The sequence below is a fragment of the Mesoplodon densirostris genome, chromosome 2 (assembly GCF_025265405.1).
Source record: "Mesoplodon densirostris isolate mMesDen1 chromosome 2, mMesDen1 primary haplotype, whole genome shotgun sequence".
Lineage (NCBI taxonomy): Eukaryota > Metazoa > Chordata > Mammalia > Artiodactyla > Ziphiidae > Mesoplodon > Mesoplodon densirostris.
This window is the reverse complement of record NC_082662.1, coordinates 35,981,836-35,998,043: the sequence shown is the minus strand read 5'-3', so window position 1 is coordinate 35,998,043 and position 16,208 is coordinate 35,981,836. Positions and strand designations below refer to the sequence as shown.

Sequence of the window (16,208 nt, the reverse complement as noted above, 5' to 3'; positions counted from 1 at the left end):
TGCTTGAAGTCTACTCTGTGACCCTCTTTGATCACTCCCCTTCCCTCCTCACCTGAGAAAACCAATATCTTGAATTTTGTGTTAATCATTTTCTTGCTTTTTCTTTTAATAATATGTATTTCTGTATGACTCAGTTGTTATTTTGTACTATTTTGACCATCATATTAATGGAATCATACTGTGTTTTTGGTGATTTGGTATTTATTCAATATTGTATTAACTACAGCAAGTACCTAGAGTTCATTCGTTTTCACTGTTGTATGCTGTTGTGCAAATATGCAGTTTACCTCTTCCATCTCATGTCAGTGAACATTTGGGTTGTTTGCAACTTTCTGCTGTTTGGAACAATGTTACCATGAAAATGATTATATTTCCGTATACTGATATAGAATAGTTTCCCTAGTGTTTATGCCTAGTAGAAGTGTTGGGTTGCATGGTATATACATCTTTAACTTAACTAGATCTAATGCCAAATTGAGTTCTGAAGTGTTTATACTAGTTTACTCTTCCAGCTGCAGTCAGAATATACATTCCTGTTGCACAAAATCCAGTAACAATATTTAGTATGTCTAAATTTAAAAATTTTACTAATCTTTATCAATTTTACCAATTACTTTTTTAAAAAGTAATAACATACATATGATAAAGTACACGTATCTTACATACTCAGTGAAGTTTTACTTATATAACCAACTCTTCCAGACCAAGATAAAGAATACTTCCAGCACCACAGAAGATTCCCTCATGTCCCCTTCCATACCCCTCATAAAGACATTATCCTATCACCAACGGCTTAGTTTTGTCTATTCTTGAACCTCATATAAGGGAAATTACATAGTATGAACTCTTTTGTGCTGGCTTCTTTAGCTCAACATTGGGTTTTTGAGTTTAAGCCATATTGTTATCATCTAATTTTGATGTTTGTTTTATATTTATGTGGTTTGATGAAATATTTTTTATGTAAGATTTGACTCCCAAACCCACAGATCAAAACGTTTAAGTGTGACATACTACTGCCATCTGGTGTCAGGCAGTCTAAAATGCAGGGGCGGTATTTCAAAATGGTTCATTTCACAACACTCATCCCTCCAAAAGTTACAAAATAAAAATTAAATAAACGGGCAATCCAAATGACAGGAGAATAAGTCCTTTAAAATTTGACTTAATAATATAAAGTATAAATAATATACTTTATAAATAATATAAAGTCCTTTGGTCTCAATTCTTTAAGTTCATGTTATAGCTTGAATGAAATTTACCTTTTTGAGTTCATGCAGTCTTAAAAAACACAAGATTCACTGGAACCGTAGGAGCAGGTGACGTCAAAAGAGGAAAGCAGGGGAGAGTGAAAAAACCCCTAGAATTCTATCAGGTTTGCACTGTATCTATTTTTTAAAATCCTTAGGGAAACAGGATTTCAGTAGTAGTATCCAGTGCATGTTATTTATTAAGTGTGAAGATAATTACCTTTTCCTCTGCATCAGCAACTCTAGATTTCTCCTGAGCCAGCTTTTCCTGTAGGTTTTTCTGTGATTTAATGCTTTGGGCCTGTTTAAGTACTTCCAGCTCCAGTTCCTTGATTTTCTGCTGACAGTGCTTCCACTCAGCCGTGAGTGAAGAGCACATCTTTGCGCTGTCTAATAACTTCTCCTGGGCCTGCCTGAGTTCAATTTTGATCTAGAGGTGGGGAATAAATAAAAGTGACAAAAATAAGCATGGAATGAATGTGAATGTGAGCTAGAATAAGCAGCTTTCAAGGAAGTGTATTCCCCCAAGAGCTGACAAATACCAACGTCATGTGGCTGATTACCTCTCTGGAGCTGCTCTGTGTTAGTAGGGTTTGCCAAAATCTATCCAGCCAGACGGCAGCTGGACAAAGGAATTTACTTAAGGGTTTCTATACATACATGGTCTAAAGAGTTTCCATCCTTTTTTGTTTTCCATCTATTCCAAGCCGGCTTTCATTCCCACTACTTCAGTAGTGCCAAGAGTACTACTGACCTTCCCTGGTCAGAATTTAAGTCCAGTGGACAACTGACCTGTTAGTAGCAGTTACTCCATCCATCTCAAAAAGTTCTCCTGTCTTGGAGTCTGTGACACCCACCTCTCCTAGTTTTCACTTACCTCTGCTGTTGCTTCTTGGTTTAGTTTGTAGACTAGTCTAGTGCACTCAACTTCTAAACATTATTGGACTATTCTAGGCCTTCCTAGAGAGTGAATCGTTCTCTCTCTAGGTTCATTCTCATGATTTAAAAATACCACTTTTATGCCAATACATGCCAAAATGGAACTCCTTGATTCTGCTTATATCTCCAAAAGCGTTCTTCTCTCAGTCTTTCTGATTTCAGTAAAGGCCAACATCCAACCTTTTGTTCAGGCCAGTGATCTGAGAGCCATCCTTGAGCCTTCCTTTGCCATAGTGAGCCTATTCAGCACATGCTGTCACTCTACCTCTACAACACATCTTGCATCCATTTTCATCATTTCTGTCACCACCCTTGCTAGGTCATCATCCTCTCTATCCTGGGCCATAGCAATAGCACTGGTCATGCCACTTCCATTTTTACTCCCTTCTAATCTGTTCTCCACACTGCAGCCAAAGTGTTCTTTTAAAAACATAAATTGAACTACTTGACCCCCGCTCCTGCTTAAATCTTTCAGTGGCTTCCCCAACACTCTGAGAACATATCCCACCAGCTTGCCTGGCCTTGAATGATGTGGCCTTTGCCAGATTAAAATCATCCTGTTAATCCCCCTTCTTCCACTGATCTCCTGTCCCACCGGTTTCTATTTGGATTTTATAATGAATAGAAGAAACAAAGAAACTAAAGAAAAGAAGAAACTGAGTGTTGGAATATTTGGTGCATTGGATTGGTTCAGGATTATGAAACTTAAACTTATTATAAATAGAAAGGGCGTATAGGTTTCATAATATATTATCCACCTACTCCATAGGTCAAGAAAGCTAAAGGCCTCTGAGATCTATGATCATTGGTCTTACAGACAGTGCTCAGCATTTTGGTAATGCTGGTAATGATGAAATAAGATGACAACACTGGAGCAAACGCTGTTCTGGCCAATGACATGTGCCTCTAGGGTGGCTTCTTAAGCTTCAGATCGGGGCATTTAAGCACCAGGAAGAGGATTCAGTACAGTGTCTCAGTATTGGTGGTGGCAGAACCGCTCTCAGCCTGAAGCTCTGCAAGCCTATAGCATTCTTCTTGATATACCCAACGTGGAAACAGGCAATATGGCCATAAATCATAGAAATAATAAATAAATTATGGCATTTCCTTACAGTGGAATACTCTACTGCAAAGAAAACGAATGAACAATGGCTATACACCACAACATGGATGAATCTTCCAAACAAAGTAGATCATCAGAAGACAGATACAAGGCGTGTATACTGATTGATTATATTTATAAAATAATCAAAAGCAGGCAAAACTGAACCATACTGTGTGGAATACACAGATGGTAAAACTATAAAGTAAAGCAAGAGAGTAATTACTTAAATTAGGGTTCCTGCTAAGATGGAAGGAAATGGGATTATGGTGGGAAAGAGGTATGCAGGGGCTGCTGGTGTGCAGGCAATGTGCTATTTCTTGTCCTGGGTGGTGGTTACAGGGGTAGTCACTTTGCAACAATTCATTAAACTGTATATTTATGTTTTGTGTACTTCCTGAGTGCTATATTTCACAATAAAAAGGTTTAAAAGCAACGAATAAGTATTCTGGTTTCTTAACCAGTCTTACAAGTACGCCTAACATTAGCCAGAGACCCAGAGTTCGATTATCTCTGAGTGGATTTTAAAAAGTAAATTGGCAAAGCTGAGGTTCGAAAATGACCCTAAATTGAGGAAAGGGATAATACAGAAAGATAACTCTACACAGGAAAGACAAAAACAGACCTGGGTTTAAATTCTGACTCCACAATTTGTTAGCTTTGCTACTTGAACAGTTTTTAATATATGTATATATATATATATTTTTTTATTTTCTTTATTTTTTTAGTTTTTTGGCTGTGTCGGGTCTTAGTTGAAGCATGCAGGATTTTGGTGAGGCATGCGGGATCTTTCGTTGCGGCGCACAGGTTTCTCTGTAGTTGTGGCATGTGGGTTTTCTCTCTCTAGCTGTGGTGCGCAGGCACCGGAGTGCGTGGGCTCTGTAATTTGCGGCACACGGGCTCTCTTGTTGAGGTGCGAGCTCAGCAGTTGTGGTGCACGGGCCTTAGTTGTCCCGCGGTGTGTGGGATCTTAGTTCCCTGATCTGGGATCAAACCCACGTCCCCTGAATTGGAAGGCAGATTCTTTACCACTAGAACCACCAGGGAAGTCCCCTGAACAGTTTTCTCATCTATAAAATGTTTACCTTTCAGGGTTGAGAGCTTTATAAGAGATAAAGTGGACAAACTGTCACTATAACGTAGTTGGCTATTGCATATGACTCTGCGTAAATGCCTGGTCCAAGGGACCAGCCAAAAGAATGATGTCTCATTACTGAAATGGCAAATAATTTACCCCACCATGAAGGAGATTTAAAACAGAACAAAAGATATCTTCTCTTTTTATCAAGCTCTCATTTACCCATCCCTGAAGGACTCGTTCATTAATCAACAAATATTTATAGGGTGCCAACCATATATAAGATGTCATGATCTGTTGTTATGGTTATTGTGCCTTGACAAAGATGTAGTATTTCTTGAGTACGCTCAAAGTGGACAGTTAAAAGGGTCTAAGAAAGGTGTTTGAAGGGAAAGGTAAAGGTTGTCTTAAAATGTGAGAAAGATTTGGAGTTTAATTTAAAACTACAAAGGTTTGGGGCTTCCCTAGTGGCGCAGTGGTTAAGAATCCGCCTGCCGGCAGGGGACACAGGTTCAAGCCTTGGTCTGGGAAGATCCCACATGGCGCAGAGCAACTAAGCCCGTGCACCACAACTACTGAGCCTGTGCTCTAGAGCCCGCAAGCCACAACTGCTGAGCCTGTGAGCCACAACTATGGAAGCCCGCACACCTAGAGCTCGTGTTCTGCAACAAGAGAAGCCACTGCAATGAGAAGCCCGCGCACCACAATGAAGAGTAGCCCCCACTCACCGCAACTAGAGAAAGCCTGCACACAGCAACGAAGACCCAACACAGCCAAAAATAAAAATAAATAAAATAAATTTGTTAAAAAAAATACAGGGGACATGGGTTCGTGCCCTGGTCCAGGAGGATCCCACATGCCACGGAGAGGCTGCACCTGTGAGCCATGGCCGCTAATCCTGTGCATCCGGAGCCTGTGCTCCGCAATGGGAGGGGCCACAGTGGTGAGAGACCCGCGTACCGCAAAAAATAAATAAATAAATAAATAAATAAATAAAATAAAATAAAATAAATACAAAGGCTTGAGGGAATATGATCAAATTCAAAAAATCATGAAGGGTGAGGATAGGGAAGAAGTTTATCCAAATAATCCTAGAACTCCCAAAAGGGCTTCCTTTGAAGTTTGAAATAAATGACTATTTGTTTTCCTCCATATCTCCCCTACTAGACTGTGAGCTCCTTAAAAGTAGGGACCTTTCTTAATCCATTTTTATGTTGCTTTTTGAATAAGGTCATTGATCCTGCTACACTAGGGGTGGCAAACTTTTCATATAAAGGGCCAGATAGTAAATATTTTAGCCTTTGTGGGCCATATGGTCTCTGTCAGAACTACTCATATCTGCTTTGGTAGTGCAAAAGCAGCCGTCAGTAATATGTCAACAAACAGGTATGGCTGTGTGCCAATAAAACTTTATTTACAAAAATGGAAGGCAGGCAGGATTTGACCCATAGGTCAAAGTTTGCTGACCCCTGCATTAGGGGATAAGAACTGTGTCTGTTTTGCATATCATTAAACCCTCAGAATTGACAAGATGGCCTGCCTTGTGTAGGACTGATGCTCAATAAATATTTGTTGAATGTTGAATTCCAGAATCTTATATAGGGGCTTATATTAGGTTCCTAGTATATGTTTACAGAAGTGAACCACAATTCAGAGAAAGTTCTATTTTACATGGTGGTTCAGTTTGAACATTTTTGTGGTTCATAAAACTTACTCTTTTTTTTGGCTGCACTGTGTGGTATGCGGGATCTTAGTTCCCTGACCAGGGATTGAACTCATGACCCCTGCAGTGGAAGCATGAAGTCTTAACCACTGGACCGCCAGGGAAGTCCCCTGTGTTTCATAAAATTTAGATGAATCTGTGGATGGCAGTTCTATATAGATTATTTTAAAACAAGCATGTTTGGGGGAGGTTCCCCCAAATTTCTGATGCACTCATGTCAGGAAGAACAACTTTGCCCTCTCATGATTTGTGCCTTGGTGCAGTTGATATTTGATTCAACCAATAATAATGAATGCATTTATTAGAGACAAATACATCCAGAGATAGAACTAGGGCAGTACCACCAGGGATTTAGTTCAGGTCATCGAAATTTACTAAGTGCTAAAAGGTCTAGGTAATGATTTCAAAAGACTGAGTAACTTAAACCTTTTCATATTTACAGGTTGACAGCACACACAGCCTTTCAGCAGCAGAGAAACCATTGAGCTGTGTACCTACTCGGTAGGGAGAAGTTAAAGGAGGGAGTTACCAGATAGCTCATATTGTCTACCCATCTGGGGACTCTGTCATGAATTATCAAGTCGAGGAATTTTGATTCCTTTATTCCCAGGGTAAATTGAGCAATCGAGACTCTTAAATGAAGGATACGCCCACTGGAGTTACCTTAATGCTTTCTTCCTGAAGTAAGCTGTTATGCTGCTTTAAGTCCAAGTTCTTTCCTCGCTCATATCGAAGCTCCTTTTCTGCTGAGTTGCATAGAGTCTGGAGCCGGTGCAAATTCTGGCGAAGTTGCTGTAGCTCCTCTTGCTGCTGGTATTTCAGTTTTTCTCCAGAAGATGGATACTAAAGCAAACGTTTTACAAGGGGAACATGGACAATTTGAAAGAATGTTGGTAAAATATGGGTTCCAGTTGTCAGAATGTGATTATTCACATGTAAATGCTTTTGGAGTTAGCTTAACTACAGCCAATTCCTCTTTTACACGTATGGCTAGTTGTACATGTTCTTATAGTTTAACTCCTGTTATTTTAGAGTGAAAATATTGAAGAAGTTACACGAACAAAAGTAATTAAGCATAGAAAATTAACTTTCTTATTTTTCATATTAATGAAGTGGAGCAGAAGCGTGGGCAGTTTTAGAGCAAAACATGCTTTAAATAGGGAGTTCAACGAGTCAACATATTAAGATGCAGTGTGTGAACGTGTATGTGGGTTGCGTGTGCGCATGCGCACATAGTGTCTGTTGGCAAAGGGGAAGAGAACATTTAGCAAGAGATACTAAATTACCAGGTTTCCTCATCACTTTCCTTTCACTCCCCAGTGATTCTCCTTCGGTTACTCCTCAACAGCACACTCTCCTGCCAGGTCTCTCTGGCACAATAAAACTCCCGTGACCAAAGGAGGAGTTATTTAGATTTTCTGAAAGGTAGGCACACACAGCCATGCTGAGTAGACAAAGAATTCAACCTTCTCCAGTTCAATAGATAAGATACTGTCTTTTTCCTGAGTCCTGGTCCAGTGTGCTTCCTGTTCATGAGGTCCTGAAAAGCCCATGTCATTATTCTAGTTTATCTTGCTTATAACAGAATTGCCACACTGAATTGCCCAAGTCCTGTTAGCCCTTCAGTTCCTGTCTTGGTTTAGTCAGAAAGGCAATCTAGATCCAATTTGCTTGTCTTAAGAGCTGCAAGTATCTAAGATCCCTGGTTAGCTTGCTATGGGTAAATGCACGGTTCATCTACACATGTTCAAGTGATATTTATTCATTATTACAGAAGAATACCTAATTGACATTCTGATTTTACCCAACAGTCTTGAAAGTTTGGTTTAATGTAAATGTATCCCCAAGACTCAGATCTATTTTGGGGGGTGGGGGCTATTACATCAAAGTTTTGGAGACTGCAAGCCTAAGGGCAAATCACAGATAAATTCACCAAGATAATCTAAGACAGACACCCTGGGAGGGCTTTTGGGAGCCAGCTTGCCAGCCTTCCTTAGAAAATTAGCTTGACGTGAGGACTATATGCTTTCTTTGAGTTTCTCAGCAAGTGGAAGCAGATGACAAAACTGTTAAAAGGTCAGGCTGTAAAGGAGACGGACCAGGTTCCACCACAAAGTGTCATTCTAGGCCAATTATTTAACCTCTCTAAAGCCTCAGTTTCTTCATCTATAAAGTGGCAACAATAATATTTCTGCCTCATTGTATTGCTTAATATACACAGAGTATTAAGTATAGTGCCTAGAGCATAGTAAAAAAATGGGAAACTACATTTTAAACCTATAAAATTAAGATAATTAATGGTGGTTCAAATATGTTTCAAGAATAGTGGGAAAATAATATCTAGAACTCAGCTACTGCAACCTCACCAGGAATACTGTTGAACAGCAGAAATTAAGCCCCCAAAGGCCATCAGCAGCCACAAATGATGTCACAAAACACATATGAACAATATAGCTCACAGAGTTACTCATAATAGAGGCTCTCACAGTTTTTTCCCTATATATTTGCCATTTATGAGCATTGTTTAAAATTTGGTATCTGTGCTCAGCCTATAGTTACCTAAATTTGCACATTATGAGATTAATAAGACACAGTACACATGGAAAGCAGCAAAGTATTAGCACCATAACCTGACAACAGGGGTGAAGACTAAAAACTACACACACACAAGAACTAAAAAGTAGAACAATCTATAGCTATCAGAAGGTCAAAGAACCCTATACACAGAAAGAGGTTCTGAAATTATCACTGCACAGCACACTGCAGACAAAAATCTGTCTAAAATGTATTTTCTTCCTTGCTTGCTTAAAGAAGTAAATAAAATAGTGTGTGTGAGTGTTTTGGGAAATATGAATCCAAATAACACAAATATGTTATTTTTTCCCATGAGGCCCACGTCTACCTCATTTACTGCTGTATGTACCTTAACACAGGGCCTGGCACATCATAGATACACAATTAATGGGAATTCCCTGGCGGTCCAGTGGTTAGGATTCTGTGCTTCCACTGCAGGGGGCATGGATTCAATCCCTGGTCAAGGGACTAAGATCCCTGGCTGGGGGGCTAAGATCTCGCATGCCGTGTGGCATGGCCAAAAAAAAAAAAAAAAAAAAAATTGATACTCAATTAATAATTAATCCTGGTTGAATAAATGAATAAGAATAACACTCTTCTTTCAATAATTCAAAGTCATTATTATGGAAAAAAATTACTGGCTATGTGGTATATACATTTGTTCTTTCACAAAATGGCTATTTTCCCTGATTTCCCAGAGAGTTTTTATATATTTCATAGTTTTTCACCTCCCCCCAAGTACTGAGAAATGATTCTTCAAATAACGGGAAAGGGTAACTTAGAGAAAATTAATAAATTAACCAGGGTGTGACTTCTTATACTGTAAATTTCATTATTCTAAAAGTTCACTGATTATTTTAAGCTCATAAGCAAAGATTTTATCATCTTTGTGACCACAGTGTTTAGACTCTGCCCAAGCCTCCTACACTGCCCCACTGCCCAATAAAGGGATTGTCTGGGATATGTAAAATCAACCTCTTTTTGAATATGTGATATCATACTTCCTTTTGGTCTTCTGAACAAATCCAGTGACTTCCTTCTCATTCAAATGTATCTGAATCTCCTTTCAGGTATATATTTTCCTTGTTTATTATGACTTGCCTAGTTTTCACTCTATCCAAACCTCTTTTCAAATATATTTTTGACTTCTTTTACTAATAGTCTTCCTTGTTTTCTAAATGTACACTTGAATCACTTCTCAAATGTATATTATCAGTCTTCTGAATATGGTTTACATATGAGTACAAAGCCTCCCTCTATGGATCTCAAAATAATTCCTAGAAAAGTGTGTGTAGGGAAATCTTAATTTGTACAAGAGGGAACCAATAAAATTGAGGTAAAAGAACTGAGGTGTAGTCACTCCTTTTATTTCTCTTTTATTTCCTTTTATTTATTTAGGCAGATTTCTAGTAAATAGCAATAGCCATATTTAAAACAATTCCAAGTCTGTGACCTTCCCCACGCCCCACCTCCCCGCGCCAAACAATGTATTTTGTATGTTGAGGCTAGGTACCAGGAACAGAAAATGTGGCACAAATCCTGCCATTCTCTATCCCACCTGCCCAGGGCAGACACTGACAATCAATCAGCATTCCTTCCTGCTGAGCCTAGAAGAAGGCTAAGAACACTTTATAATAAAATATATCAACTGATGGGCTTAGCTGAGATTTTGGTTGCTACTTTATTAACATTTGGGCCATGGTTATGATATTGCTCAACAAATATACGTTAATCGTGATATAAAAATTAAGCCTCTATCCACAGCTGATCAGAGGAAATGGAGCCAGTCAGACCACGTATTTATAACACCTACCTGGACACTACTGTCATCTGAGCTATCCCCAGGGCTCTGAGACTGAAGGAGGCTCTGATTCATACAGCTCAGCTCTTTTCTGAGCCTCACGACTTCCCCAGGCTTCAAGGTCAACTGCTGTTCTTCACCTTTCATATCTTGTTTCTGCTGTGAGTCCTCCTCCTTCTGTCCCTCTCTTGGAAAAGTGCCCTCCTTCACTGCCTCCTCTGGAATTTCCTTCTGCTTACTTTCTCCTAATTCAGGACTTAGCACAAATATAATAACAAAAGACTATCAAAATGCTCATTATACGAGCAGAATATGGGGGGAAAATATCTACCAGTAAAGAAAGTGTTGTGAGCAAGATTTTCAACTTGAATTCTATAGCAGAGAAGTTATATTATTCTTGGAAATAAACTTTGAAAACAAATGAGTCATATCTTTTTTACTCATATTCAGGGAAATGACCCATCATAGATTTTTGTCTACAGGTATAGACAAACAACCAGTTTAAGTGAGTTTTTCACTTTTTCAACTTTTAGTATGGCATTGGGCAGATACAGCTTATAAAGATTTTTAAAAAATCACTCAATAAGCACCAGGCACTTTGGCAGGCACTAGGGCTACAACAGGACATAATCCCTGTCCCTAAGGAGCTTACAATTTAGTGAAAAATAAGGATAAGTTAACAAGTGATTATATTAAGTTAGTAGTAAGTAATCTGAGGCCTGATTGATGAGTATGCACAAGCTAGGCAAATGTAAAAGTAGGGATGTGTGCATACTTGCTTGTGTGTGTATATATTGGAGGGTGGGTTGTTGGATGACTTAATAAATAAGATAGGTAAAAGCCCAGAGGCAAAAGAGAGAGTGTGCTTTAGAAACATCATTTGTAATCTGTGTGGCAGGGAAACCAGTTGAGAGACTGTTGTGATCTGCGTACTAAACAACAGTGACTAGAATAGGATGGTGGGGATGGAGAGGAGGAATGGATTCTAGAGATATTTAGAAGACAATATTGATATGATCTGTCATTTGCTGGATGTGGCAGGTGAGGGAGAAAAAGGAATAATGAGTGACACTTGGATTTCTGACTGGGGCAAATGGGCAAGTGAATGGTAGCCCAAGAAGGAGGAATATAGGTATAGACTGGTGACATGCCTGGGGTGAAGACACATACAGAGGAATGTGAGCAGAAACCTTGGGATTAGATAAGATGAGCCAGGGAGAAGTGGGAAAGTAAGAGGAGGAGGATCATTCTGGACAGAAGCCTAAAGACTTGTGAGGAACAACCAGAGGGAAGAGGCCTGAAGAGGAGGCTCAGAAGCCAGAGAGGGAGGAGGAAAACTAAAAGGCTGTGAGCCATAGAACCCAAGGGGAGGGAATGTACCTTTCATGGTTAGAGAGTATGAATGAAAAGTAGAGTGAACACAAGTATGCTTATTTTATTTTTATTCCCTTAATCTTAAATTTGTTTCAGGTACTGTTGGGCTTAGCACAGGATGCTTCACAAATTATAGCTGGTGCTCAAATTCTTCAAGAAGGCAGTTTGGCAATATGGATGAAGAGCCATAAAAGTGTTCAGATCTTTTGACTGAATAATTGCATACCAATGAATTTACTGAAATAAAATAACTGACAAGAAGAAAAAAAGCTGATTGTATAATAATGCTCAGAACCATGGTATTCAAAATAGTGATTAAATGGAGACACAGAAAGTGGCTAAGAGGATTAAAGATAAACCAACTTGAAAGTGGTATGAAGACTATTCATCAACATTAAATACTTATTAAAGTAAGATGGTGGAACAATAAATAATATATATGTATATATATATGTGTATAAATATAACACATACTATGGGAAATGTAAATATAGAAAAAAATGGAAAGTAACACAGGAAAAATTGTGTCTATGGAGTTTTTTCCCTTTTAAAATTCCTTTAACACTGTATAAAAAAGAATTAAATATTTTATTTTGAACTCAGCAGTTTTTTAGAGGTAATATATCTAAATGATTAAAAACATGAGATAAAAAGTAAAATGCTTTAAAAATAAATTTCTGATAAAATAACGATTCTTTCCATCCTCCATAAACTCTTTTCCTTTTCCTACTCCCAATGGAAGCTAGATATACTTGAAGACTGGGAAAATGCAAACATACACCTATTATTTTTTTTAAATGGGAAAACTGACTTCTGTATTCAGGAAGATAAAGTAGACATACTTTTCCCTATTTCTCCTACCAAGTACAACTAAAACCCTGGACATTATATATAAAACAAACATAAGAAGACTCTGAAAGTAAGAAAGAAGTCAGATCATCTAGGTAACTCAGGACCTGAAGAACGACATGGTTGTGGGTTTCCTAGGTTTTCTTGTAGCCTCATATATCCTAGACTTAAAGTTGAAGAAGCTGGCAACCTAGACAACACCAAGAAGCACAGACAAAAGGCTTTTTACTCTATACAGAAGACCAAGAAAAGGACAACCAAGCAAGAAAGAAAACTTTCAGACATTACCCACTTTATTCCAGCCAAATGCCATAGAAAAAACTGTGGCTCCACCCCACTCATGTCAGCAAAGGTCAAGCTGGGAGCCCATACTTCCACTTTCACCAGGAAAATGAGGCACAACTCCCCTGCTGCGGGTAGTGTCAGAAGCCAGTGGGGAGGAGGGACTTTCATCCCTGCCAGGCCATACCAGACATGGGGAGTCCAGACTTCCACCACCACCTGGCAGTAAGGAGATACCTTTCTCTTTACTGGGGTAGTTTCAGAGGATGCCTAGTGGAGAGTCAAGACTTTTACTGGTGCCCTGCTCATGATATCATGGAGGCCAAGTAGAGAGCAGTAACAAGGCATCCTTCACCATCACTGTCAGAGCAGTCCAAGCAGAGACCTAGTGGGGAGTAGGAACTCCCACCATGACCAGCAGTAATGAGGAGCCCCTCTTTCCTTGGGTGTCCATGGATGCTGAGTGGGGAACCTGGACTTCTACCCCAATCTGGGGTAGACAGCACCCCCCTCCACATACCCTGCCAGAGTGGTATCACAAGAAGCCAGCTAAATAGAAGGTTAAAACAAGACCTAGAGTTTCATAACATAATACCCCAAATATTCAGATTTCAATCTAAAATTACTCATCATACCAAGAACCAGGAATCTCAACTTGAATGAGAAAAGGCAACAATTAGATGACAAAATCATGATGACAGAATTATTTTACAAATATTTGAAATCAGACATCATAAAAATAATTCAATGAGCAATTATGAACACATTAGAAACAAATGAAAAAATAGAAAGTCTCAGAACTAGAAAGTCTCAGCAAAGAAATAGAAGATATAAGAAAGAACCAAATGGAAACTTTAGAATTGAAAAATACAATAACCAGAATTTAAAAACTCAATGGATAGACTCTACAGCAGAATGGAGGGGACTGAGAAAAGAATCAGTGAGCCTGAAGACAGAAGAATAGAAATTACCCAATCTGAAAAACAGAGAGAAAATAGACTGGGGAAAAAGGAAAAAACAAAAACAAAAAAACAGTGCCTCTGGGAACTGTGGGGCTATAATAAAAGATCTAATTCTTTTGTTATGGATCCTGGAAGGAAAGGAGAATAGGCAGGACAGAAAAAGTACATGAAGAAATAATGGCTACAACCTTCCCAAAAGACATAAACATACAGATTCAAGAAGCTGAGTGAGCTCCAAACAGGATAAACCTAAAGAAAACCATACCAAAAAACATCATAGTCAAATTTCTGAAAACTAAAAACAAATAAAAAAACCTTGAAAGCAACAAGAGTGAAACACTACCTTACAGAAAGGGAAAAACAATTCAAATGACAGCTGACTTCTCATCAGAAACTACAGCAATCAGAAGGAAGCGGCATAACATTTTTCATATGCTGAAAGAAAAGAACTGTCAATGCAGAGTCCTTTACCCAGTGAAAATATTCTTCAGGAATGAAGAGGAAATCAAGACTTTCACAGATGAAGAAAAATCAAGAGCATCTGCCACTACCAGAACTACTCTAAAAGAATGGCTAAAGGAAATTCTCTATACACATAGGAAATGATAAAAGGAGGCATACTGGAACATCAGGAAGGAAGGAGAGAAAGAGTAAAAATCTGTATAAATACATTTTTCTTCTCCTTCTGAGTTTCCTAAATTCTGTATGATGGTTGAAGCAAAAATATAGTACTGTTTGATGTGGTTCTAAATGTGTGTAGAGAAAAATTTTAAGACAAACTGTATTATAAATTGGGGAGGTAAAGGGACATAAAGGGAGGTAAGGTTTCTACATTTCATTCAAGCTGGTAAAATGTGTGTGTGTGTGTGTGTGTGTGTGTGTGTGTATAAAAAGTAATACCTAGAGCAACCACTGTAAAGCTATAAAAAGAAGCACACTCAAAAACATTATAGAAGAATCAAAATGGAATTAATAGAAAGTGTTCATATAACCCACAGGAAGGCATAAAACAGAAAACAGATGCAAATAACAGAGAGAACAAATAGAAAATCAAAAATGAAAAAATAGCAAACTGGGACTTCCCTGGTGGTCCAGTGGTTAAGAATCCACTTTCCAATGCAGAGGATGCAGGTGCAATCCCTGGTTGGGGAGCTAAGATCACATATGCTGTGGGGCTATTGAGCCCACAAGCTCTAGAGTCCACACACCACAAGTAGAGAGAAGCCCATGCGCCGCAACGAAAGATCCCACATGCTGCAACAACAATCCTGCATGTCGCAACTAAGACCCGATGCAGCCAAATAAATACATATGTTTTAAATAGCAAACTTAAGTTCTAATATACCAATAATTACATTAATGATAATTTGGCCAAACACACCAATCAAAAGACAGAGATTGGCAGAGTGGATTAAAAAACAAGACCTAACTAAATGCCATTTATAAAAACTCATTTCAAATATAATAATATAAGCAGGTTGAAGGCAAAAATGGATGAAAAAGACATATCATACAAATATTAATAAAAAGAAAGCAAGAGAATCTATATTAATATCTGATAAAGTAGACTTCAGAAATAAGAAAATTAAAAGAAAGAAAAAGAGAGGGACATTATATAATGATAAAAGGGTCAATTCACCAAGAAGACATAGCAATTCTAAATGTGTATGCACCAAACAACAGAGCTGTAAAGTATTTGGAGTAAAAACTGAATAACTGAAAGGAGAAATAGACAAATCCACAAATATAGCTGGAGCCTTCAACAACCCTCTCAAAAATTGATAGAACAACTAGATAGAAAATCAGCTATATCAGTTGATACTGAAAAACCATTTGATAAAATGTGACACTCATTTATGATAAAACCTTAGAAAAACAGAAATAGAGAGAAACTTCTTCAATTTGACAAAAACCAAACAGCTAACATTGTATTAATGGTGAAAACTGAAAGCCTTCCTGATAAGATTGGAAACAAGACAGAGACGTTCACATTCATTAGTTTTATTCAACATATTGCTGGAAGTTCTAGCTAGTGAAATTAGACAAAAAAGGAAGTAAAAGGCATACAGATTGGAAAAGATGAAAGAATCTGAAATCGCATGATTTCCAGTTGATGATTGTCTATGTAGAAAATCCCAAGAAACATTAAAAAAAAAAAGAGCCTAGAATAAGCAAGTTCAGAAAGGTCACAGGATGCAAGATAAATAATTGTATTTCTGTATATTAGCAATGAACACATAGACACTGAAATTTAAAATATAATACCATTTATAATTG

General features: G+C 38.2%; 1 protein-coding gene across 1 annotated transcript in view; it reads right to left on the bottom strand.

Moving 5' to 3' along the window:
- CCDC30 (coiled-coil domain containing 30) overlaps window positions 1-16,208 on the bottom strand; it is a 144,917-nt gene that overhangs the window by 47,822 nt on the left and 80,887 nt on the right. The window contains exons 11-12 of the mRNA XM_060082790.1: window positions 6,753-6,932; window positions 1,468-1,677 (exon numbers count right to left, since the gene is read on the bottom strand). Of these exons, the coding sequence (XP_059938773.1) occupies window positions 1,468-1,677; window positions 6,753-6,932 (390 nt within the window). The remainder of the gene's footprint in view (window positions 1-1,467; window positions 1,678-6,752; window positions 6,933-16,208) is intronic.